Raw genomic sequence first — 26,110 nt, forward strand, 5'->3', positions numbered from 1 at the left:
TGGCTTATATCCTAAGTCATGTGATAAGGCTCGTTAAAGGGTCACTATTGACTTTTAGGATTGCTACGTCCTGTAGGTGGCACTAGAGTTCTAGTCCTCTTCCTCTCTGAAGAGACAATTTGCATATTTCCCAGAGGAGCATTGCGGCTTTAAAAGTCTCCTCACCTTGACATGCTTAAACATGTCACTCTCCGTAAGGAGAAATGTTAGGAGAAATGTTACAACCTACATATGTAAATGATGATTATTGGAGATATTTGGTTAGTCATACTACTGGCTAAAATGCTACAAAATCCCCAATCATGTGCGAGTGTACCTAGAAAAATTAATGTTGCTTTAAAGGCAAAGAATGGTCACCAGAAATATTGATTTGCTTTGGATTTCACTTTGCAGTTTGTTAAAATAAAACTATTAACACTTGTATGTTTGAAATAATTTTGACTTTGCAGCATTTTTTCCACACTTGCCTTAAACTTTAGGACAGTACTGTACATTAGAATATTTTATACATAATTATATTAAAATCATTTTTCTAGGTATCTCCGTGGATTTATCATGTATTGATCCTTGTGTGATGGATAAGTCCTACGTCTCTAGGGTGACAGTCACGCCGTTAGTAAGTCTTTTGCAAGGAAATGACAATGAAGAATTTATAGAGACTGCGCAAAATGCTATATTGTCTTCCATCACTTTTGGCTTTAATATGAATAATTCTGCCATTTTTATCTGTGATCCGCAAAAAAGTACACATCCGATGTCTCAAGAAATCAGCGTGCAAGGTACGAAAGTAATGTTCTTATGTAGTTTTTTTTTTTTGCATTTTCTGCATGGAAAAAAACAGGCTATGGTCAAAAACAATAGCGGAAATTACGCTGTGTGGTTGTTAATGTCTTTTTTGGTGCTAAGACATTTTGATCTCCATGATGAAAAACCGCAGTAAAAATTCTGAAAGAATTGACATGTTGCATTTTTTTAAAAAATACCAGAAAAAAAGAACCAGAATACAAAAATCCTACTGCGTGAAAGAGATTTTACAAATCTCATTCATTTTTGTCTTACTGTAAAATGCTGTGGTTTATCCACACAAAAAAGTGCACCCAAAAACGCATCAAAAAGGTGTGAACAAGCACTAACAGCAGAGGTCAGTGGAACCTGTCATCTCTGGTGGTTTAACCTTTTATATAACATGACCAATATTGAGTGTGACATAAAATAGAACCAGGGTGGGGAAATCCTCAGATTGTGTCACTGGAATATTGAAATCAGAAAACAAAACACCCAGGGTACGATTCATCATTTCTGATTTATTTTTTTTGCCTTGTGGTATTCACTGATATTTTTGCCCTAATTCATCAAAATGGCCCATGTGGTTCATGAATTTGGTGTAAAATATAAAAAAATGCTCTTTATTTTGTGATTTACCACTTTTTAACACCAAAAGTCACATATCCTTCAAAAAGTTGTTAAAATGTGGCAAAATGAAAACTCCCACAGAAACCTTACTCCAGGCAGGGACTGGAGTAAGATGCGCCCTCAAAAATGTGACATTTGCTAAAAGTCACATTTTATGAATCTGTCTAAAAAAGAAAAGTTGTCGAGGGAAAATCAAAATAGACTTAAAAAAGAAAAAACAACTTAAAAGGTGGTGCAAAGTGTATAGAGAATAAGATGTAAATTCTAAAATCTCTAAAAAGGAGCAAATTACTCCAGAAAAGTGGAGAAACAACAATGATGAATCGGGGACATAACTTGTTTTCTAATCTGTCTTGATTTTCGGATGGTAGAGTTTCTCCTTTCTGTTCAAAATTACTTGGACAACCATCTTGCTTGAGCTTCTGCTAATAGTATTTAGATATATGCCAGATAATAGATGCAAGATATGTCAGATAATATTAGCCTTAGTCGCTAAAATGAAAATTGCAAAAATATATGTCAATATTGACCATTAGAGGTTGACGCTTCCTGTTTTGCAGCAATCACTTCACAGTTATCTCATTATCATCACAGACAGAAGAAAATGGCAGGTAACATCTATATATAAATAACACATGATTCACCATTTACAATAAATGATGGTCACATCTCCTCCTCCTGTGACTTCTGCACAGGTCAGAGAACAGGCCTGGAATAACTCTCCCATAGAGGTCTAGTTTCTTGTATTACATAGTTGTTGTAAAGAAGTCTCTGAACTGGTGTGAACAGAGCAAATCAGCAACTCAGACAAGATGGCTGTCTCCCTCATCATGTACAAGAAAATAAAATAGATCTGCAATCAGAAACTAAAAACTTAATAAATCTATATATACAGTGTAATCTCATGAAGCCTCACCATAATGAACTAATTTGCACATTTTCTCATTCAGGACAGCCATTAAATGTCTCAGTGAACATAAGAGGACAATATTTTCATTACTCAGAAGTGGAGCCTCACTTTGTCGTGATGGATTCGCAAGATTATGAGTATCTCTCTGTTCCTTTCTCACTTGAGATCCACATTAGTAATCTTACACGACATAATGAAACAATGGATCTGTTGCGACATGAAGACTTGAAATTTGTTCATGACTTTATCAATGTGTCTTTACACTTCGAAAGTCAAGTTCCATGTGAGTAGCACATTTTGCTTGGGGGATTTTCTGACCTTGTTATATATTTTCACAGCGATCATTGTTGGTACTATGTACAAGCTGCTGTTGATAGTCCGGTTACTCTTATTACGTAAACGTATCTAGAACTAGAGTGCACATTGTGAATCAGCTAAGGATATGTTGGGTTTAGTTAAAAGGTTGATCCACTGCAATATTTTATTAAACAAAAGGGACCTGAGTGGTTTATGAATAAAAAAACATAGTCTAAAGTCTAAAAAAAAAGTAAAAAAAAATTGATTGGGATATGGAAAAAAAAACAATGCCAAAAATTGTAAAAAAAACATCAAAGAACCTGTCACGGGTGTGTCAGGGGTGACAGACAGTCGCCCTGCAGTTGGTTGCAGGAGATCTCTACGTTTGACATTACAGACATCTTCTTAGAGACTGTCTCTAGGACCCAGTGGCTACCTCCCTCTGGCTAATTAACACCCTGCCTGGGTGTATAAATACCTGCTGTGTTTCAGAGGGAGGTGCCGGCGATATTCATTAGTACTTGTGAAGGCTTTAGCAAGAGCAGTACCTCATCCTTTCTGGAGTTTGAGCACGTGTGCGCATTTGTCTGGATTCATCTGAAGCTAAACAATTTCCACCTGTTTGTCCACCCTTGTTGTCTATAGTGTTTAGTGCAGATTGACTAGTGCTCATCTCCTCCCTTCCCTAGCCTTAGCCATACGCCAGGGAAAGACAGGGCGAGGCACGTGTGCGACGATTGGTGAAGAGCCAATACAGGGATGTTAGGGGAGACAGGGTGACGCTAAATCAACCTAGGAGGTCTCCACTTTCCCTCTTCCCTTTGTGTTGCACTAAGTCTTTCCCACACCTTGAGTGACAGAACCTGTTTTAAAAACTTTCTTATCACCAATTTGGGACTGCCCTTTTTATTTAGGAATAGAATGGGAAGCCTGAGACTAGTGATTTTTCTAAATATCACCTATTAACAAAAGTTACCAGAAGAAACCCTAAACCCATACAAACATGGGGAGAACATACAAACTCCTTGCAGATGTTGTCCTTGGTGGGATTCGAACCCAGGACTCCAGCGCTGCAAGGCGGCAGTGCTAACCACTGAGCTGCTGTGCTGCCCACATATCACTCTTTGCATTAGCCCAACACTGTTGCTTACTTTACTAAATGGTTACCAAACAATAACATAATTTGTAAAGTATGCAACAGTGCTGGGTTAGTGCAAAGAGTAAAATATTGTGATAACTTGCAAGGTCTCGCTCTTTCACGGCAAGGAGGGCTGTGGTGGGTTGTGGGCTGCCACTCTGCATGCCAAGATTCCACAACACGAAAGTTCATACCCAACTTTTCCTATAAAGCCATGTTCTATTAGGGGCATTATGGACCCTTCTGGCCACTTTTGCTAATAGGTGTTATTTAAATAGTCTTTTCTTAAATAAAAAGCACAGCCTCAGTCTTGTGATATGCCATTTTCTTATGACATTGTACCTACTGGGTAATAGCTTTGTACATATATTAGTCAGTATTTATATGCTCCCTGAATATGACACAGTATACGGTATTTTATTCATAATTTTCATCCATCACTTGTCTGTTCACTTCCAAAAACAGTTTATACAAGACCCCTCGGTATCATCTGGCTGACTCTGATCTCGCTGGTATTTGTATGTGGACTGATTTTTATGGTTTACAAAGTCAAGCAAGGGAAAAAACTACTTCAATAATAGACTGTAAGTATACACGTATATAGTATCAATGGGATTATTTTTGGAGGTAACAGTTACACTTTACACAAACAGAATTAACAAAGCTGAAAAAAAAGCTTGAAGGCACAATATCCTAGAGGGTACACATTGTTCTAAATGGAGGGTCACATTGTCAGATTCTACTATTCCAAAGCGCTGTATTAAATCTTAAAAGGTTATTCCTATCTGAGACATTTATAGACTTGTATCTGTGATTAGTGCAGATTCCACTTCTGAGGCTCACAGATCCCCAGCAAACGCGGGGCAAAAACTACTGAATGTTGGAGCATTCAATTTTTTTTTTTTTAATTTGTCCAAGGGGAATCTTAAATTGTATTATAATCCATTGCAATACATCTGCTTTCCAATGAATTACTTCCTATGTGTGTGTAAAACTACACGCTCTGTACTTTCCTCTGAATCCAGCAGTTGCGGTAAGATGGCATCCAGCTATTGGAGATGCATCGTTGTGGACTGCACGAACACAAGTGATATTCTGGAGCAATCAAATAAACTGCAATGGCACTTTGCAGAGTAAAATGGGAAATAATTAAGTTTTTTTGTATACTAAATGCACAAATGTATGTGGCACACTCTTCTTAATGATATGTTTAGCCATTCAGCCACAACCATTACCGTTTAAGAAAAAAAAAAAATAATTTTTTGTCATTGTTTTCTATGAACCATAGTTTTTCCATTTTTCTGCTTACAAAGCTATATGTGGTCTTGTTTTTACATAACAATATATACTTTTTATTATTATAATTTTGTAATAGACACGTCATTTTTGATTACTACAATAGTATTTTGTGAAGTGGAATGAACAAAGCCAGCAATTCTGACATTGTTTTTTGCATTTTTTTCAACAAATGTGTCATTTTTGGGTGCCATTTGTTGTTTTCCATATTAAACCACTTTTTATGGAGTAAACTGCTCATCGGTATCTTGCTCTCAGGCCATGCCAGAGGCGCTTGTCATACTATAATTGCTTGTAATATATTACACAAGCAGTCAAACGATCGTTAGTTTAAGTCTCCTCAAATGCAGTAAAGTTTCACAACCCCTCTGCTCCATTTTCTAAATGGTTTGTTATAAAAAATATTAACATATTTAGTACCACTTAAATCATCAAACGCCATAGATCAAACATTATTAAATTATTACTTATACGCATTTAAAAAAAAATATTTTGGATTTGCACTACTTTGATCTGACTTATCAAAATTGATGATGGAAAATTAACCACTTATGGTGAAATACAGACGAGTTTTGCAACTTATTTTCTACATGCCATCTTTTGCCTTTCCCATATGTTGTAAAGTCTGTGTTTGTACACTGAGAAGCTGACTTGGATCTGGTTAGATGCTGCCTACAACCCTGCAGTCAGTTCCTTCAAGCATCCTGTAGCTCTTTACCACCACATGCATTACATTCAGTCCCTTTTGTCTTATGGCCTCTAACACGTTACTTTGGCACAATTCACTAGCCTTTCTTATGCTCACAATATGGTCATGTTTTTCCCGAATAGTTCATTAAAGTCTGTGGTAATTGCTTAATTCTTTTATATACACCTACTCATTTCAGTCATATTTGAGTAATAACCTCCTAAACCACTTGAAATGTTCTACCTGTCCTCATAAATTGGCCACTAAGTGTATGACTTCCTTAGCATATAACCAAGAAAGAACAAGTATTCAAAGGCTGAAAAATGAACACAACTTATCATCAAAGGACTTTAATGACAGGAGTGATCATATGTGTGAGCAGGGTAAACTCAAATTAATCAAAATAAGTATGTATAGTAAAAGGCAATTTGGCAACGGGGAGACATATTTTACAGAAAACATCAAGGAAAGGCTGAATTCAGACGTACGTGACACACAGTCCAAGTACAGACTGTGATTTCCAGACCAACTGTGGATTTATTGTCCTGAACTCAACAGCCTCACAGGCATATGAGACTGTGGAGGTCAGGTCTGTAGACCCCTGGTCAGTCCTGAAGTCGCTGTCCAAACTTGGCTGTAATGGGTCAATGTGCTATCAAAGTGCCGTCTGTGGCACAGAAAAATAGATTATACGTTCGTCTGGATGAGCACTGAAAGAGACTTTTTACATAGCAGCCAAAATCACTGGGGCTGCAGGAATAAATGATATCATCTACACTATGTTCAGAATTATCTGTCCTCCAGCAAGGCAGAGATCTCTTCCTCCATGCTGTCCTTGGTGAGTGAAAGAGCAGAGAAGAGTCTTTAGGGCGTGTGTACCTACGGTGTGGCTGTATTCTATATATATATACAGTACAGACCAAAAGTTTGGACACACCCTCTCATTTAAAGATTTTTCTGTATTTTCATGACTATGAAAATTGTACATTCACACTGAAGGCATCAAAACTATGAATTAACACATGTGGAATTATATACTTAACAAAAAAGTGTGAAACAACTGAAAATATGTCTTATATTCTAGGTTCTTCAAAGTAGCCACCTTTTGCTTTGATGACTTCTTTGCACACTCTTGGCATTCTCTTGATGAGCTTCAAGAGGTAGTCACCGGAAATGGTCTTCACTTCACACTTGTGCCCTGTCAGGTTTAATAAGTGGGATTTCTTGCCTTATAAATGGGGTTGGGACCATCAGTTGTGTTGTGCAGAAGTCAGGTGGATACACAGCTGATAGTCCTACTGAATAGACTGTTAGAATTTGTATTATGGCAAGAAAAAAGCAGCTAAGTAAAGAAAAACTTGTGGCCATCATTACTTTAAGAAATGAAGGTCAGTCGTGTCCCCAAGTGCAGTTGCAAAAACCATCAAGCGCTACAAAGAAACTGGCTCACATGAGGACCGCCCCAGGAAAGGAAGACCAAGAGTCACCTCAGTTTCTGAGGATAACTTTATGCGAGTCACCAGTCTCAGAAATCGCAGGTTAACAGCAGCTCAGATTAGAGACCAGGTCAATGACACACAGAGTTCTAGCAGCAGACACATCTCTACAACAACTGTTAAAAGGAGACTTTGTGCAGCACGACTTCATGGTAAAATAGCTGCTAGGAAACCACTGCTAAGGACAGGCAACAAGCAGAAGAGACTTGTTTGGGCTAAAGAACACAAGGAATGGACATTAGACCAGTGGAAATCTGTGCTTTGGTCTGATGAGTCCAAATTTGAGATCTTTGGTTCCAACCACTGTGTCTTTGTGCGTCGCAGAAAAGGTGAACGGATGGAATCTACATGCCTGGTTCCCACCGTGAAGCATGGAGGAGGAGGTGTGATGGTGTGGGGGTACTTCGCTGGTGACATTGTTGGGGATTTATTCAAAATTGAAGGCTTACTGAACCAGCATGGCTACCACAGCACCTTTCAGCGGCATGCTATTCCATCCAGTTTGCGTTTAGTTGGACCATCATTTATTTTTCAACAGGACAATGACCCCAAACACACCTCCAGGCTGTGTAAGGGCTATTTGACCAAGAAGGAGAGGGATGGGGTGCTACGCCAGATGACCTGGCTTCCACAGTCGCCAGACCTGAACCCAATCGAGATGGTTTGGGGTGAGCTGGACCGCAGAGTGAAGGCAAAAGGGCCAACGAGTGCTAAGCATCTCTGGGAACTCCTTCAAGATTGCTGGAAGACCATTTCTGATGACTACCTCTTGAAGCTCATCAAGAGAATGCCAAGAGTGTGCAAAGCAGTCATCAAAGCAAAATGTGGCTACTTTGAAGAACCTAGAATATAAGACATATTTTCAGCTGTTTCACACTTTTTTGTTAAGTATATAATTCCACATGTGTTAATTCATAGTTTTGATGCTTTCAATGTGAATGTACAATTTTCATAGTCATGAAAATACAGAAAAATCTTTAAATTAGAAGGTGTGTCCAAACTTTTGGTCTGTACTGTATATATATATATATATATATATATATATATATATATATATATATATATACACTGCTCAAAAAAATAAAGGGAACACTCAAATAACACATCCTAGATCTGAATGAATGAAATGTTCTCATTGAATACTTTATTCTGTACAAAGTTGAATGTGCTGACAACAAAATCACACAAAAATCATCAATGGAAATCAAATTTTTTAACCAATGGGTGCCTGTGTTTGGAGTCACCCCCAAAATGAAAGTGGAAAAGCACACTACAGGCTGATCCACCTTTGATGTAATGTCCTTAAAACTAGTCAAAATGAGGCTCAGTATTGTGTGTGGCCTCCACGTGCCTGTATGACCTCCCTACAATGCCTGGGCATGCTCCTGATGAGGTTGCGGATGGTCTCCTGTGGGATCTCCTCCCAGACCTGGACTAAAGCATCCGCCAACTCCTGGACAGTCTGTGGTGCACCGTGACGTTGGTGGATGGAGCCAGACATGATGTCCCAAATGTGCTCAATCGGATTCAGTTCTGGGGAACGGACGGGCCAGTCCATAGCTTCAATGCCTTCATCTTGCAGGAACTGCTGACACACTCCAGCCACATGAGGTCTGGCATTGTCCTGAATTAGGAGGAACCCAGGGCCAAACACACCAGCATATGGTCTCACAAGGGGTCTGAGGATCTCATCTCGGTACCTAATGGCAGTCAGGCTACCTCTGGTGAGCACATGGAGGGCTGTGCGGCCCTCCAAAAGAAATGCCACCCCACACCATTACTGACCCACTGCCAAACCGGTCATACTGAAGGATGTTGCAGGCAGCAGATCGCTCTCCACGGCGTCTCCAGACTCTGTCATATCTGTCACATGTGCTCAGTGTGAACCTGCTTTCATCTGTGAAGAGCACAGGGCGCCAGTGGCGACTTTGCCAATCCTGGTGTTCTGTGGCAAATGCCAAGCGTCCTGCACAGTGTTGGGCTGTGAGCACAACCCCTATCTGTGGACGTCGGGCCCTCATACCACCCTCATGGAGTCGGTTTCTAACAGTTTGTGCAGACACATGCACATTTGTGGCCCGCTGGAGGTCATTTTGCAGGGCTCCACAAAGGCGGAGGTAGCGGTCCTGCTGCTGGGTTGTTGCCCTCCTATGGCCCCCTCCACGTCTACTGGTGTATTGACCTGTCTCCTGGTAGCGCCTCCAGCCTCTGGACACTACGCTGACAGACACAGCAAACCTTCTTGCCACAGCTCGCATTGATGTGCCATCCTGGATGAGCTGCACTACCTGAACAACTTCTGTGGGTTGTACTGCTCGTCTCATGCTACCACGAGTGTGAATGCACAGCCAACATTCAAAAGTGACCAAAACATCAGCCAGAAAGCACTGGTACTGAGATGTGGTCTGTGGTCCCCACCTGCAGAACCACTCCTTTATTGAGGGTGTCTTGATAATTGCCAATAATTTCCATATATTGTCTATTCCATTTGCACAACAGCATGTGAAATTGTTTGTCAATCAGTGTTGCTTCCTAAGTGGACAGTTTGATTTTACAGAAGTTTGATATAATTTGAATTATATTCTGTTGTCTAAGTGTTCCCTTTATTTTTTTGAGCAGTGTATATATATATATATATATACATACATCTACCAGGAGACAGGCCAGTACACCAGGAGACGTGAAGGGGGCTGTAGGAGGGCAACAACCCAGCAGCAGGACCGCTACCTCCGCCTTTGTGCAAGGAGGAACAGGAGGAGCACTGCCAGAGCCCTGCAAAATGACCTCCAGCAGGCCACAAATGTGCATGTGTCTGCACAAACGGTTAGAAAACGACTCCATGAGGGTGGTATGAGGGCCCGACGTCCACAGATGGGGGTTGTGCTCACAACCCAACACCGTGCAGGACGCTTGGCATTTGCCACAGAACACCAGGATTGGCAAAGTCGCCACTGGCGCCCTGTGCTCTTCACAGATGAAAGCAGGGTCACACTGAGCACATGTGACAGACGTGAGAGTCTGGAGACGCCGTGGAGAGCGATCTGCTGCCTGCAACATCCTTCAGCATGACCGGTTTGGCAGTGGGTCAGTAATGGTGTGGGGTGGCATTTCTTTGGAGGGCCGCACAGCCCTCCATGTGCTCGCCAGAGGTAAATATTTCAACACTGTGTTGGGCCCATACAAATCGGCACAACAAACAAGAAGAGAATTTATTATTATAAAAACATTCTTTTTATTCAAATATATAAAAAAATCACCAACAGAACAGATCCATCATAAATTGATAATCAGATCTAATTTATAGCAGCAAATAGTATCAATTCTCACTAGACAAAAAACAAGAGCACCTAGTCCCATTAAATTTTGGGAAATAGATAACTGCTTCTTTAAGACTAGCCAAGTATAAGGCATGGGTATAACAAGATTACATATTGAGATATGTCCCTTATTTGTTAATAAAGTGCTAGTGCATTGGACAAATAGATTTAGAGTTATATATATCTCTATGTGTACCCCTCTTGTGTCCCAATTATGGAGATGTAAAAAATGCAGAGCTGGAGGGGATCATAACAATGAATCTAGATAATCTATCACTGCAATATTCTTCAGCTAGACCTCAATGTGTATCCCTTTAAGAAAATTTATATGTAGGCTCCAGGACACCGAAAAATGTAAACTAGAAGCTTGGGCTGATAAATGGCAAATGAGCTTTAATGGGGATAAATGTAAGGTAATGCACTTGGGCAGAGGAAATAAAATGTATAATTATATGCTTAATTGTAAAACACTGGGCAAAACTGTAACTGAAAAAGACCTGGGTGTATTGGTGGACGACAAGCTCACGTTTAGTGGCCAGTGTCAGGCTGCTGCTGCAAAGGCAAATAAAATAATGGGATGCATTAAAAGAGGCATAGATGCTCATGAGGAGAACATAATTTTACCTCTATACAAGTCATTAGTGCGACCACACTTAGAATACTGTGTACAGTTCTGGTCTCCGGTGTATAAGAAAGACATAGCTGAACTAGAGAGGGTACAGAGAAGAGCGACCAAGGTTATTAGAGGACTGGGGGGTCTGCAATACCAAGACAGGTTATTACACTTGGGGTTATTTAGTTTGGAAAAACGAAGGCTTAGGGGTGATCTTATTACTATGTACAAGTATATGAGGGGACAGTACAAAGACCTTTCTACTGATCTTTTTACTCTGAGGCCTGAGATGGGGACAAGGGGGCATCTTCTACGTCTGGAGGAAGGAAGGTTTAATCATAATCACAGACGTGGATTCTTTACTGTAAGAGCAGTGAGACTATGGAGCTCTCTGCTGCATGATGTTGTAACGAGTGATTCACTACTAAAATATAAGAAGGGCCTGGATGCCTTTCTTGAAAAGTATAATATTACAGGTTATAAATACTAGATTCCTTGATAGGGCGTTGATCCAGGGAACTAGTCTGATTGTCGTATGGAGTCGAGAAGGAATTTTTTTCCCCAATGTGGAGCTTAGTGTTTGCCACAGGGTTTTTTTTGCCTTCCTCTGGATCAACATGTTAGGCTATGGGTTGAACTAGATGGACTTAGTCTTCCTTCAACCTTAAAAACTATGTTACTATGTTGCTATGAAAAAGCTTAGGGTCATATAAATGAAAGCCTATGGGTCCATAAGTAAACTGCCACAAAGGTTAGACTCCCTCAAAAATAAAGTGAACACATTGTCAAAAGCAAGATACTAGGATAAATAAAGCATGTAAAGAGATAATTGATAAAGAATTATACTCACTGCTAATGATGGATCTGCACGTGCATAAACCCCGACGACGCTGTTTCGCCTAATGCTTCTTCCCAGTATAATTCTTTATCAATTATCTCTTTACATGCTTTATTTATCCTAGTATCTTGCTTTTGACAATGTGTTCACTTTATTTTTGAGGGAGTCTAACCTTTGAGGCAGTTTACTTATGGACCCATAGGCTTTCATTTATATGACCCTAAGCTTTTTCGGTGTCCTGGAGCTTACATATAAATTTTCTTAAAGGGATACACATTGATGTCTAGCTGAAGAATATTGCAGTGATAGATTATCTAGATTCATTCTTATGATCCCCTCCAGCTCTGCATTTTTTACATCTTCATAATTGGGACACAAGAGGGATACACATAGAGATATATATAACTCTAAATCTATTTGTCCAATGCACTAGCACTTTATTAACAAATAAGGGACATATATCAATATGTAGTCTTGTTATACCCATGCCTTATACTTGGCTAGTCTTAACCACTTCGCGCCAGAGCCTGTTTTTGCCTTCGTGACCGGGCCAATTTTTTCAATTCTGACCACTGTCACTTTATGAAGTAATTACTCTGGAACGCTTCAACGGATTCCCCTGATTCTGAGAATGTTTTTTCGTGACATATTGTAGTTCATGATAGTGGTAAAATTTCTTCGATATCACTTGCGTTTATTTGTGAAAAAATCTGAATTTTGGCAAAAATTTTGAAAATTTTGCAATTTTCAAACTTTGAATTTTCATGCCCTTAAATCAGAGAGATAGAGTACAGACCAAAAGTTTGGACACACCTTCTCATTTAAAGATTTTTCTGTATTTTCATGACTTTGAAAATTGTACATTCACACTGAAGGCATCAAAACTATGAATTAACACATGTGGAATTATATGCTTAACAAAAAAGTGTGAAACAACTAAAAATATGTCTTATATTCTAGGTTCTTCAAAGTAGCCACCTTTTGCTTTGATGACTGCTTTGCACACTCTTGGCATTCTCTTGATGAGCTTCAAGAAGTAGTCACCGGAAATGGTTTTCACTTCACAGGTGTGCCCTGTCAGGTTTAATAAGTGGGATTTCTTGCCTTATAAATGGAGTTGGGACCATCAGTTGTGTTGTGCAGAAGTCAGGTGGATACACAGCTGATAGTCCTACTGAATAAACTGTTAGAATTTGTATTATGGCAAGAAAAAAGCAGCTAAGTAAAGAAAAACGAGTGGCCATCATTACTTTAAGAAATTAAGGTCAGTCAGTCCGAAAAATTGGGCAAACTTTGAATGTGTCCCCAAGTGCAGTTGCAAAAACCATCAAGCGCTACAAAGAAACTGGCTCACATGAGGACCACCCCAGGAAAGGAAGACCAAGAGTCACCTCTGCTTCTGAGGATAAGTTTATCCGAGTCACCAGCCTCAGAAATCGCAGGTTAACAGCAGCTCAGATTAGAGACCAGGTCAGTGCCACACAGAGTTCTAGCAGCAGACACATCTCTACAACAACTGTTAAGAGGAGACTTTGTGCAGCAGGCCTTCATGGTAAAATAGCTGCTAGGAAACCACTGCTAAGGACAGGCAACAAGCAGAAGAGACTTGTTTGGGCTAAAGAACACAAGCAATGGACATTAGACCAGTGGAAATCTGTGCTTTGGTCTGATGAGTCCAAATTTGAGATCTTTGGTTCCAACCACCATGTCTTTGTGCGATGCAGAAAAGGTGAACGTATGGACTCTACATGCCTGGTTCCCACCGTGAAGCATGGAGGAGGAGGTGTGATGGTGTGGGGGTTCTTTGCTGGTGACACTGTTGGGCATTTATTAAAAATTGAAGGCATACTGAACCAGCATGGCTACCACAGCATCTTGCAGCGGCATGCTATTCCATCCAGTTTGCGTTTAGTTGGACCATCATTTATTTTTCAACAGGACAATGTCCCCAAACACACCTCCAGGCTGTGTAAGGGCTATTTGACCAAGAAGGAGAGCGATGGGATCCTACGCCAGATGACCTGGCCTCCACAGTCACCAGACCTGAACCCAATCGAGATGGTTTGGGGTGAGCTGGACCGCAGAGTGAAAGCAAAAGGGCCAACAAGTGCTAAGCATCCCTGGGAACTCCTTCAAGATTGTTGAAAGACCATTTCCGGTGACTACCTCTTGAAGCTCATCAAGAGAATGCCAAGAGTGTGCAAAGCAGTCATCAAAGCAAAAGGTGGCAACTTTGAAGAACCTAGAATATAAGACATATTTTCAGTTGTTTCACACTTTTTTGTTAAGTATATAATTCCACATGTGTTAATTCATAGTTTTGATGCCTTCAGTGTGAATGTACAATTTTCAAAGTCATGAAAATACAGAAAAATCTTTAAATGAGAAGGTGTGTCCAAACTTTTGGTCTGTACTGTATGTCACACAAAATAGTTAATAAATAACATTTCCCACATGTCTAATTTACATCAGACCAATTTTGGAACCAAAATTTTTTTTTGTTAATAATCTATAAGGGTTAAAAGTTGACCAGCGATTTCTCATTTTTCCAACATTTTTTTAGGGACCACATCTTATTTGAAGTGACTTTGAGGGGCCTTTATCACAGAAAATACCCAAAAGTGACACCATTCTAAAAACTGTACCCCTCAAGGTGTTCAAAACCACATTCAAGAAGTTTATTAACCCTTCAGGTGTTTCACGGGAATTTTTGGAATGTGGAAGAAAACAATGAATATTTAACTTTTTTTCACAAAAATGTTACTTTAGACCCAATTTTTTTATTTCACAAGGGTAACAGGATAAAATGGAATACACAATTTGTAGTGCAATTTCTCATGAGCGCGCTGATACCCCATATGTGAGGGAAAACCACTGTTTGGGCGCACTGCAGGGTTCGGAAGGGAAGGAGCGCCATTAGACTTTTTGAATGTAAAATGTGTTTGAATAATTAGCGGACGCTATGTTGCATTTGGGGAGCCCCTGATGTGCCTAAACAGTGGAAACCTCCCACAAGTGACACCTTTTTGGAAACTAGACCCCTTAGGGAACTTATCTAGATGTGTGGTGAGCACCTTGAACCCCAAGGTGCTTCACAGAAGTGTATAATATTGAGCTGTAAAAATACAATTTTCACATTTTTTCCACAAAAACGTTTTTCATCCCTTAATTTTGCATTACCATAAGGGTAATAGGATAAATTGCACCATGAAATTTGTTGTGCAATTTCTCCTGAACACGCCGATACCCCATATGTGGAGGAAAACCACTGTTTGGGCGCACGGCAGGGTTTGAAAAGGATGGAGCGCCATTTTACTTTTTGAATGTAAAATTTGCTTGAATAATTAGCGGACGCCATGTCGCATTTGGGGAGCCCCTAATGTGCCTAAACAGTGGAAACCCCCCACAAGTGCCACCATTTTGGAAACTAGACCCCTTTGGGAACTTATCTAGATGTGTGGTGAGCACCTTGCACCCCAAGGTGCTTCACAGAAGTTTATAATATTGAGCCGTAAAAATAAAATTTTCACATTTTTCCCACAAAAAAATGTTTTTCATTCCCTAATTTTGCATTATCATAAGGATAACAGGAGAAATTGCACCATGAAATTTCTCCTGAGTACGCCGATACCCCATATGTGGGGAAAAACCACTGCTTTGGTGTATGGCAGGGTTCGGAAGAGAAAGGAGCGCTATGTTGGCTGGGATAGGTTGCAGACACCATGTCACATTTGAAGAGTCGCTGACATGCCGAAACAGCAGAAACCCCCACAAGTGACCCCATTTTGTAAACTACACCTCTCAAGGAATTCATCTAGGGAAGTAGTGAGTATTTTTACATTTTTAAATTTATACCATTGGGCAGTGAAAAAAACATAATTATATTTTTACCACAAAAAAATGTTTTACCCTCAGATTTTACCTTTTCACACAGGGCAATGGGTAAAATTGGTGCCGAAATGTGTCACACAATTTCTTCTAAAAGTGGCAATATCCCATATGTGGCTGTATCGTACCGCTTAGCCATACGGTGAGATCTGGGAGGGGCGGAGTGCTATTTGACAATTGGAGAACAAATTATTGTAGAATAGGCATTTGGATTTGGGAGCACAAAATTTTCTGAATTTCTTTTGGGGGGCAAGGGCCATTTCGCTTTTCCAGAGCCTTTCTGCTACCAGTAACTTGGAATATTTTTAACAGATGATGGACCTGAGTGGGGACTAGCTTTTTTTGAGGACTGAGTTGAAGCTTTTATTGGGAACATTTTATGTAACATTTATCCGGCGCTCGAGGCTGAGCACTTACATCGGGGTTTCCATCTAAATTTCCAAGTGATGTAATTCAGATGAAACCCCTGCGGGATCCATTCACTGTAATGAGGCAGCAGAGTTACTCTGGACTCCGTCTGGCCTCTGTTTAGCGGTGTCCTTTTTTTTCAGAAGTGCACAAAACTGTGGCCAACCGCACTTTTATGCACGCCTAAAAAAACTGACACTGTGGGATCACAGGCCAGATGGCATCCACAGTGGCCTATATCTGCCTCATTACAGGGAATCTTCCATCATGGGTTCCGTCTAAATCACGTATTTCAGAGATTTACACGGAAACTCTGGTGTAAGTGCTCAGCGCAGAGCCCAGGATAAATGTGAGCAGGGCCTTACTGAGATCTTTGGGAGACATAATAAACAAATCAGTAGCAGGTGAAGAATTGGTTTTATTTATTTTTTACGCCGTTCCTCGTGTGGTATAAGTGATGAGATTACTTTATTCTTCGGGTCGGTGCAATTACAGAGATACCAGATTTATATCGGGTTTTTATGACTGACAGCTGTCACACACTAAAAGACGCTTTTTTTTGCAAAATCTAGTTTTTGTATCGCGATATTTTGAGAGCTATAATTTTTCCATATTTCGGCCGATAGAGTCATGTGATGGCTTGTTTTTTGCGGGATGAGTTGACATTTTTATTGGTACCATTTTTGGGTACGTGACATTTTTTGATCGCTTTCTATTCCGTTTTTTGGGAGGTAAAATTAGCAAAAAACAACAATTCAGGAATTGTTTTTTGAGTTGTTTTTTTTATGCCGTTCTGCGTGTGGTAAAAGTGATAAGGCAGTATTATTCTTCGGGTCAGTACGTTTATAGCGATACTACACTTACTGTATATTTTTTTTATGTTTTAGCGCTTTTACACAATAAAACAATTTTATAGAAAAAATATTTTTTTTGCATCGCTTTATTCTGAGCGCTATAACTTTTTTATTTTTCGGCTGATGGAGCTGTATGGCGGCTTTTTTTTTGTGGAACAAGATGACGTTTTCAGCGGTACCATTTTTATTTCCATTTTGCTTTTTGATCGCATTTTTTTCCACTTTTTGTTTGGCGACATGATGAAAACGCATAGTTTTTTGCTCCGTTTTTTATTTATTTTTATTACGGTGTGCACAGAAGGAGTTAATTAGTGTGACAGTTTTATAGAGCGGGTATTTCGGACGCGGCAATAACAAATATGTGTACTTTTTTTGTTTTTGCATAAATATACGGATTTATTGGTTTAATATTTTATTTATTTATTTTTATTTATTTTGTGATTTTTTTTTAACAGTTTGAAAACATTTTTTGGACTTTTTTTTTACATTTTTACTTAGTCCCTGTATGGGACATTATTTTTTATTTTTCTAATCACTAATGTCATGCAATGTAATAGACATGTATTACATTGCATGACATCTTTGCTGACTGTTTCACAGTCAGTGTCTCCTGCCAGGCTTCAGCTGCAGGCTGAGCGTAGCAGGACACCATATATGGCAGATCTGGAGGCGGTCATGTGACCTCCAGCTGCCATAACAACAGCAGGTCCTGGAAGATATCAGGGGGCCGTCAGAGAGGTAAGTTGACGACCCCCTCTCCTTTCACTATCTTCTATATGCCGCGATCACTGTAGATCGCGGCATATAGAAGATAGCAAAGGGTTAACATCATTGGGACCTGATCCAATCAGGTCCCGATGATTTCCCCTGTCAGAGCTATCGCTCTGCACTGGAACCGCAGCACTTGCAGGACCCTGGGGGTCCTGAGTGCTGCGGGACCACCCACCGTTTTTAAACGTCGGCGCTGCACAGAGCCCAGGCAGCGCCGACGTTTATGTACAATGGGCGGTCCTGAACCGGTTAAAGAAGCAGTTATCTATTTCCCAAAATTTAATGGGAGTAGGTGCTCTTGTTTTTTGTCTAGTGAGAATTGATACTATTTGCTGCTATAAATTAGATCTGATTATCAATTTATGATGGATCTGTTCTGTTGACAGTTTTTATCTATTCCCTGTTTTTTGATTGATGTTGGTGATTTTTTAATATATTTGAATAAAAAGAATGTTTTTATAATAATAAATTCTCTTCTTGTTTGTTGTGCCGATTTGTCTGGGCCCAACACAGTGTTGAAATATTTACCCCTTTGTGAAGAGTATTGATTCATTTTGGACATTGGTGATTATGCTCGCCAGAGGTAGCCTGACTGCCATTAGGTACCGAGATGAGAGCCTCAGATCCCTTGTGAGACCATATGCTGGTGCGGTTGGCCCTGGGTTCCTCCTAATGCAGGACAATGCCAGACCTCATGTGGCTGGAGTGTGTCAGCAGTTCCTGCAAGATGAAGGCATTGAAGCTATGGACTGGCCTGCCCGTTCCCCAGACCTGAATCCGATTGAGCACATCTGGGACATCATGTCTCGCTCCATCCACCAACGTCACATTGCACCACAGACTGTCCAGGAGTTGGCGGATGCTTTAATCCAGTTCTGGGAGGAGATCCCACAGGAGACCATCCGCAACCTCATCAGGAGCATGCCCAGGCATTGTAGGGAGGTCATACAGGCACGTGGAGGCCACACACATACTGAGCCTCATTTTGACTTGTTTTAAGGACATTACATCAAAGTTGGATCAGCCTGTAGTGTGTTTTTCCACTTTAATTTTGGGGGTGACTCCAAACACAGGCCTCCATTGGTTAAAAAATTTGATTTCCATTGATGATTTTTGTGTGATTTTGTTGTCAGCACATCCAACTTTGTACAGAATAAAGCATTCAATGAGAACATTTCATTCATTCAGATCTAGGATGTGTTATTTGAGTGTTCCCTATTTTTTTGAGCAGTGTATATACACAGCGGGGGAAATAAGTATTCGATCCCTTTATGTTTTTGTAAGTTTGCCCACTGACAAAGACATGAACAGTCTACAGTCTATAATTTTAAGGGTAGATTAATTTTAACATTGAGAGATAGAATATGACAAAAAAAAATCAAGAAAATCACATTGTATAAATTAGATACATTTTTTTCCATTTTGCAGGGAGAAATAAGTATTTGATCCCCTACAAACCATTATCAGTTCTAGCTCCTACAGACCAATTAGATGCTCCTAATCAACTCATTACCTGCATTAAAGACAGCTGTCTTACATAGTCACCTGTATAAAAGACTCCTGTCCACAGACTCAATTAATCAGTCAGACTTTAACCTCTACAACATGGGCAAGACCAAACAGCTTTCTAAGGATGTCAGGGACAAGATCATAGACCTGCACAAAGCTGGAACGGGCTGCAAAACCATAAGTAAGGCGCTGGGCAAGAAGGAGACAACAGTTGGTGCAATAGTAAGAAAATGGAAGAAATACAAAATGACTGTCAATCGACATTGATCTGGGGCATCATGCAAAATCTCACCTCGTGGAGTATCCTTGATCATGAGGAAGGTGAGAGATCAGCTTAAAACTACACGGGGGAAACTTGTTAATGATCTCAAGGCAGCTGGGACCACAGTCAACAAGAAAACCATTGGTAACACATTACGCCTTAAAGGTTTAAAATCCTGCAGTGCGCAGAAGGTACCCCTGCTCAAGAAGGCGCATGTGCAGGCCCGTCTGAAGTTTGCCAATGAACACCTGGATGATTCTGTGAGTGATTGGGAGAAGGTGCTGTGGTCAGATGAGACAAAAATTGAGCTCTTTGGCATTAACTCAACTCGCCGTGTTTGGAGGAAGAAGAAGGATAAGTACAACCCTAAGAACATCGTCCCAACCGTGAAGCATGGTGGGGGGAATCATTAAACTTTAGGGGTGCTTTTCTGCAAAGGGGACATGACGACTGCACTGTACTGAAGGGAAGATGGATGGGGTCATGTATCGCGAGATTTTGGCCAACAACCGCCTTCCCTCAGTTAGAGCATTGAAGATGGGTCGTGACTGGGTCTTCCAGCAAGACAATGACCAAAAACATACAGCCAAGGCAACAAAGGAGTGGCTCAAAAAGAAGCACAGTAAAGTCATGGAGTGGCCTAGCCAGTCTCCAGACCTTAATCCCATAGAAATCTTATGGAGGGAGTTGAAGCTTCGAGTTGCCAAGCGACAGCCTCAAAATCTTAATGATTTAGAGATGATCTGTAAAGAGGAGTGGACCAAAATTCCTTCTGACATGTGCGCAACCCTCATCATCAACTACAAAAAATGTCTGACTGCTGTGCTTGCCAACAAGGGTTTTGCCACAAAATATTAAGTGTTGTTTGCCAGGGGGATCAAATACTTATTTCTCACTGCAAAATGCAAAAAAATGTATCAAATTTATACAATGTGATTTTCTTGTCTCAATGTTAAAATTAACCTACCCTTAAAACCTGTGTTTAAATATTTTTGTAATCCGATTTGTGTGTGATGCATCAGCACTAAATAGTCTAAGTTGGTGAAGTGAAGTGAGAAAAATGTAGGCATAAATTAAATTTATGGGATCAAATAACTAATAATTGGCATGTGCATATGTTTTCACCCCTTTTGCTATGAAGTCCCTAAAAATTTCTGGGGCAAGCAATTACTTTCATAAGTCACATGCTTAGTGAAAGGAAGTCTACCTGTGTGCAATCTAAGTCTAATCAAACAACACCATGAAGACCAACCAAGGAGATCTCCAAACAAGTCAGGGACAAAGTTGTTGAGAAGTACAAGTCAGGGTTGGGTTATAAAAACATATCCCAATCTCTGATGATCCCCGGAGCACCATCAAACCCATTGTCATCAAATGGAAAGCACATGGTACCACAACAAACTGCCAAGAGAGGACCGCCCACCAAAACTCTCAGCCCGGGCAAGGAGGGCATTAATCAGAGAGGCAGCACAGAGACCAAAGGTAACCCTGAAGGAGCTGCATAGTTCCCAAGCAGAGACTGGGGTATCTGTCCATACGACCACAATAAGTCATACATTTCATAAAGGTTACCTTTATAGAAGAATGGGCAGAAAAAAGCCTTTACTTACACACAGAAATTGTAAGGCTTGTTCTGAGTTTGCCAAAAGACATGTGGGAGACTCCCCAAATGTATGAAGGAAGGTGCTGTGGTCAGATGAGATCTTATTTGAACTTTTTGACCACCAAGGTAAACGCTATGTCTTGCGCCAAACCAACACACAGCATCACCTCAAGATCACCATCCCCACAGTGAAACATGGTGGCGGCAGCATCATGCTGTGGAGATGTTTTTCGGCAGCAGGGACAGGGAAAATGGTCTGAGTCGAGGGGAAGATGGATGGTGCGAAATAAAGGGATATTCTTGAGCAAAACCTGTTTCAGTGCCCCACAAATGCTGTATGATACCCCCAAAGTGAATTCCTCCACATGCACAGTATGATGACCCTACTGTACCCCAACTCAACTCCCTCGGTAAACTATGGTGACGCCAACACAGTATGATCCCCACACAGCCCTCCATGCAGTATAATAGCCCCCACACCTCTCCACACTGTATAATGACCCCCACACAGTATGATGGACCCTACACAAACCTTCACACTGTATAATTGCTTGTATACAGTATAATGGCTTCCACATAGCCCTCTAAATATTATATTGCCCCCACATATCCTTCCATATAGTATAATGGGCATCAAATAGCCCTCCATATAGAATAATGGTCCCCACATTGCCTTCCATATAGTATAATGCACCCCATAGTCCTCCATATAGTATGATGCACCCCATAGTACTCCATAAACTATAATGCACCTCCATATAGTATAATGCACTTCCCATAGTCCTCCATAGAGTATAATTCACCCCACAGTCCTCCATATAGTATGATGCACTCCCTATAGTCCTCCATATAGTATAATGCACCTCCATATAGTATGTTAAACTCCCCATAGTCCTCCATAGAGTATAATTCACCCCATATTCCTCCATATAGTATAATGCATCCCCATAGTCCTACATATAGCATAATGCACCTCATAGTCTTCCACATAGTATAATGTACCCCATAGTCCTCCACATAGCATAATGTGCCCCCCACAGTCCTCCATATAGTATAATGCACTCCCCATAGTCGTCCATGCAGTATAATTCACCCCATAGTCCTGCATATAGTATAATACAGTCTCCATAGTCCTCCATGCAGTATAATTCACCCCGTAGTCCTGCATATAGTATAATGCACCCCATAGTTCTGCATACAGTATGCTAAAGTATCATGGCCACCACAATGTTCACTGATTTAAAATAAGACAATATATACATCTCCTCCTCATTCCCCTGGTGGACCGGTATGAAGCGCTGTACATCTCACAGCAGCAGGCCCCATGCTGAGATGTCAAATGCCGAGCAAGAATGATGGAGGAGCTGACGCTTCCTCTTTCATAATTGCTTTCAACTGTATCGGCATCCAAACATCGCTGGCACTGGGCCCCATGGTAGTGGTGTGGCGTGTCACGATTGGTGGTACACCACTGTTGCTGACCCCATCAGGGCTCACAATCTATATCCCCTATCAATGTATGTCTTTGGGGTGTGGGAGGAAACCGGAGAACCCGGAGGAAACCCACGCAAACACGGGGAGAACATACAAACTCCTTGCAGATATTGTCCTTGGTGGGATTTGAACTCCGGACCCCAGCACTGCAGAACAACAGTGCTAACCACTGAGCCATTGTGCTGCCCATCATCACTATATAACGCTGATCACAAACATATGATAGCTGCTGGCCAAACAGTCTTGTGTCTAATAGTGGTCACCCCAATCTTTCACATTCAGTTTTATCCAATCTGGATGTTATTCCAAATGGGTAAAGATGGTAAGTGGTGGGTATCCAGTTTTTATTCTAAGGCCACGGCCCCACTATCAGTGTACGGTCAGTATCTTTTCTCAGGAGTGGGAGCCAAAACCAGGAGTGGGTGATAAATGCAGAATTGGTGACTTGTTTCTATTATACCTTTTCTCTGATTGTTCCTCACCTGCTTTTGTCTCCCACTCCTGAGAAAAAATACTGACCAAATACTGATAGTGGGGCCGTGGCCTAAGAGTATAATTTCCACAGAGGACTTGTCCGACTTCTATTTTATTTTGCAATAGGTGAGGCAGAAGGCACCTGAAACTAGATGGTGGATGCTATGAATGAATTGACCTGCTTTGTCCCTACTTGAGTGAAGGTGTGAATGAGACCATACCAGTCCCATCTATTCAGAAATAGAAAACTGTGAAAATAAGCGAAGTCCTAATTTAAGTGCATTGCATTATTTTTTATTAGATAGCTCAAACTTCCAAATTCTCCAAAGTTTAGTTTCCCAAAAGGAAGGTTTCAGGAAACAGCAGGGTGCCCTCTTATTCATTGTATTGTTGCTGGATCCTGGTGAGATATTTGTCAGTGGATCATGACAATTTTATGTTAAAGGGCTCATCCTGCTGATTTAGTAGTGTGATCTATAAATCAACCATGTAACGTAGTTCTTACAGCTTCTGATTTACTAATGTATTGCCATTTTGAGATAATCATTTTTATACTTTGTTTCAGAGGGACAGAAGAATCAGAACTTTTACTGCATCCTCCATATAACGGCTGAACAGCAAGATACAGTTCACAAGTAATTCTGGATGGACTACCTCACACTGAAGCTGCTCACATCAACAGGGTGTACAGACATTCTCTGATAGTGATACACATCACAAAGTATGATTCTTATGGTGCAACCTGGAACTCAAGGTCGATCCACACCTTATTTATTTGCTGCAGTGTTTCTGCTCAGATCAGAGTACCAGCTCAGTAAATGAGAATTCAACAAATCCCATCTACAGTTTACTGAAATGTTCGGTATGGAAATTGACTTGTGGTGCGGATTTTAAAGTTTTGCTACGGGAAAAGTATGCACCAAATATGCAGCGTGTGAACTAAACCTACAGTATGAATGAGAGAAAAAGAAAAAAAAAAAAGTGATTCTGACCTGTTTGTAAAGTTTAGCAAACTTTCTGCAACAAATAGATGTAAAGAAAATGATTTGTGAACAGATACAGTATGTTTAGCCTCTGCAGCTAACACAGCAGAAGGGGGAAGGTTTTTGCTGGAGCTGGTTAAAATGTACTTTAAGGGGTATTCACATCTTGGATACTTATGGCATATCTTTAGGATATGCAATATTTGTATATAAACCTAAAGACAAGAAATACAAGAGGACTAAAGTCATCATTGTAAAGTTAAAAAGTTTTAAACTTTATTAGATAATAAAATATTCATAAAATCCAAAATACCGACACAAAAACACACATATAATATATAAATATATATTTGTACCTAATATAAGAAGTATCCCACAGTTAGAAAACATGAAATCAGTAATCATAAAATCTATATTTCTAAATATTCACTCACCCAGCAAGGACCCAATGCGCATTTCGCAAATGCTTCGTCAGGGGTCAAGCACTTGACGAAGCATTTGCGAAATGCGCATCGGTCCTTGGTGGGTGAGTGATTAATTAGAAATATAGATTATATAGGACTACTGATTTCATGTTTTCTAACTGTGGGATACTTCTTTATATAAATATATACAGGTGCATCTCACAAAATTAGAAAATCATCAAAAAGTAAATTTATTTCAGTTCTTCAATACAAAAAGTGAAACTCATTATATAGAGTCATTACAAACCGAGTGATCTATTTCAAGTGTTTATTTCTGTTAATGTTGATGATTATGGCTTACAGCCAATGAAAACACAAAAGTCATTATCTCAGTAAATTAAAATAATTAACAAAAAAACACCTGCAAAGGTTTCCTAAGCGTTTAAAAAGGTCCCTTAGTCTGTTTCAGTAGGCTCCACAATCATGGGGAAGACTGCAGACTTGACAGATGTCCAGAAGGCAGTCATTGACACACTCCACAAGTCCCAGAATTCCAATTTTCATTTGGAAATCAAGGTCCCAGAGTCTAGAGGAAGAGTGGAGAGGCCACAATCCAAGCTGCTTGAGGTCTAGTGTGAAGTTTCCACAATCAGTGATGGTTTGGGGAGCCATGTCTTCTGCTGGTGTAGGTCCACTGTGTTTTATCAAGACCAAAGTCAGCGCAGCCGTCTATCAGGAAATTTTAGAGCACTTCATGCTTCCCTCTGCCGACAAGCTTTATGGAAATGGAAATGTCATTCTCCAGCAGGACTTGGCACCTGTCCACACTGCCAAAAGTACCAATACCTGGTTTATATACAACAGTATCACTGTGCTTGATTGGCCAGCAAACTCGCCTGACCTTAGCCCCATAGAGAATCTATGGGGTATTGTCAAGAGGAAGATGAGAGACACCAGACCCAACAATGCAGACGAGCTGAAGGCTGCTATCAACGCAACCTGGGCTTCCATAACACCTCAGCAGTGCCAGAGGCTGATCGCCTCCATGCCACGCCGCATTGATGCAGTAATTGATGCAAAAGGAGCCCTGACCAAGTATTGAGTGCATTTACTGAACATACTTTTCAGTAGGACAACATTTCGGATTTTAAAAACATTTTTCAAGCTGTTGTTATAAAGTATTCTAATTTACTGAGATAATGACTTTTATGTTTTCATTGGCTGTAAACCATAATCATCAACATTAACAGAAATAAACACTTGCAATACATCACTCTGTTTGTAATGACTCTATATAATGAGTTTCACTTTTTGTATTGAAGAACTGAAATAAATTAACTTTTTGATGATATTCTAATTTAGTGAGATGCACCTGTATATATACATAACTATCTATGCTAGCTGAGTGTGTACTATCATTACAAACCTATTGCTTTATATTTATTTGATTGCTC

General features: G+C 40.3%; 1 protein-coding gene across 2 annotated transcripts in view; it reads left to right on the forward strand.

The window, feature by feature from the left end:
- The window catches only part of TMEM156 (transmembrane protein 156), a 42,606-nt gene extending 17,968 nt beyond the window's left edge, over window positions 1-24,638 (forward strand). For both annotated transcript variants that reach the window (XM_073657086.1, XM_073657094.1), the window contains 4 exons: window positions 537-779; window positions 2,364-2,606; window positions 4,224-4,342; window positions 23,835-24,638. In XM_073657086.1, the coding sequence (XP_073513187.1) occupies window positions 537-779; window positions 2,364-2,606; window positions 4,224-4,336 (599 nt within the window). In that variant the 3' untranslated portion in view covers window positions 4,337-4,342; window positions 23,835-24,638. The remainder of the gene's footprint in view (window positions 1-536; window positions 780-2,363; window positions 2,607-4,223; window positions 4,343-23,834) is intronic.
- Window positions 24,639-26,110: the final 1,472 nt, after the last annotated feature.

This window comes from Phyllobates terribilis, unplaced genomic scaffold (assembly GCF_046119375.1).
Source record: "Phyllobates terribilis strain yellow unplaced genomic scaffold, ASM4611937v1 Scaffold_1__5_contigs__length_1240528914, whole genome shotgun sequence".
In the NCBI taxonomy this organism is placed as follows: domain Eukaryota; kingdom Metazoa; phylum Chordata; class Amphibia; order Anura; family Dendrobatidae; genus Phyllobates; species Phyllobates terribilis.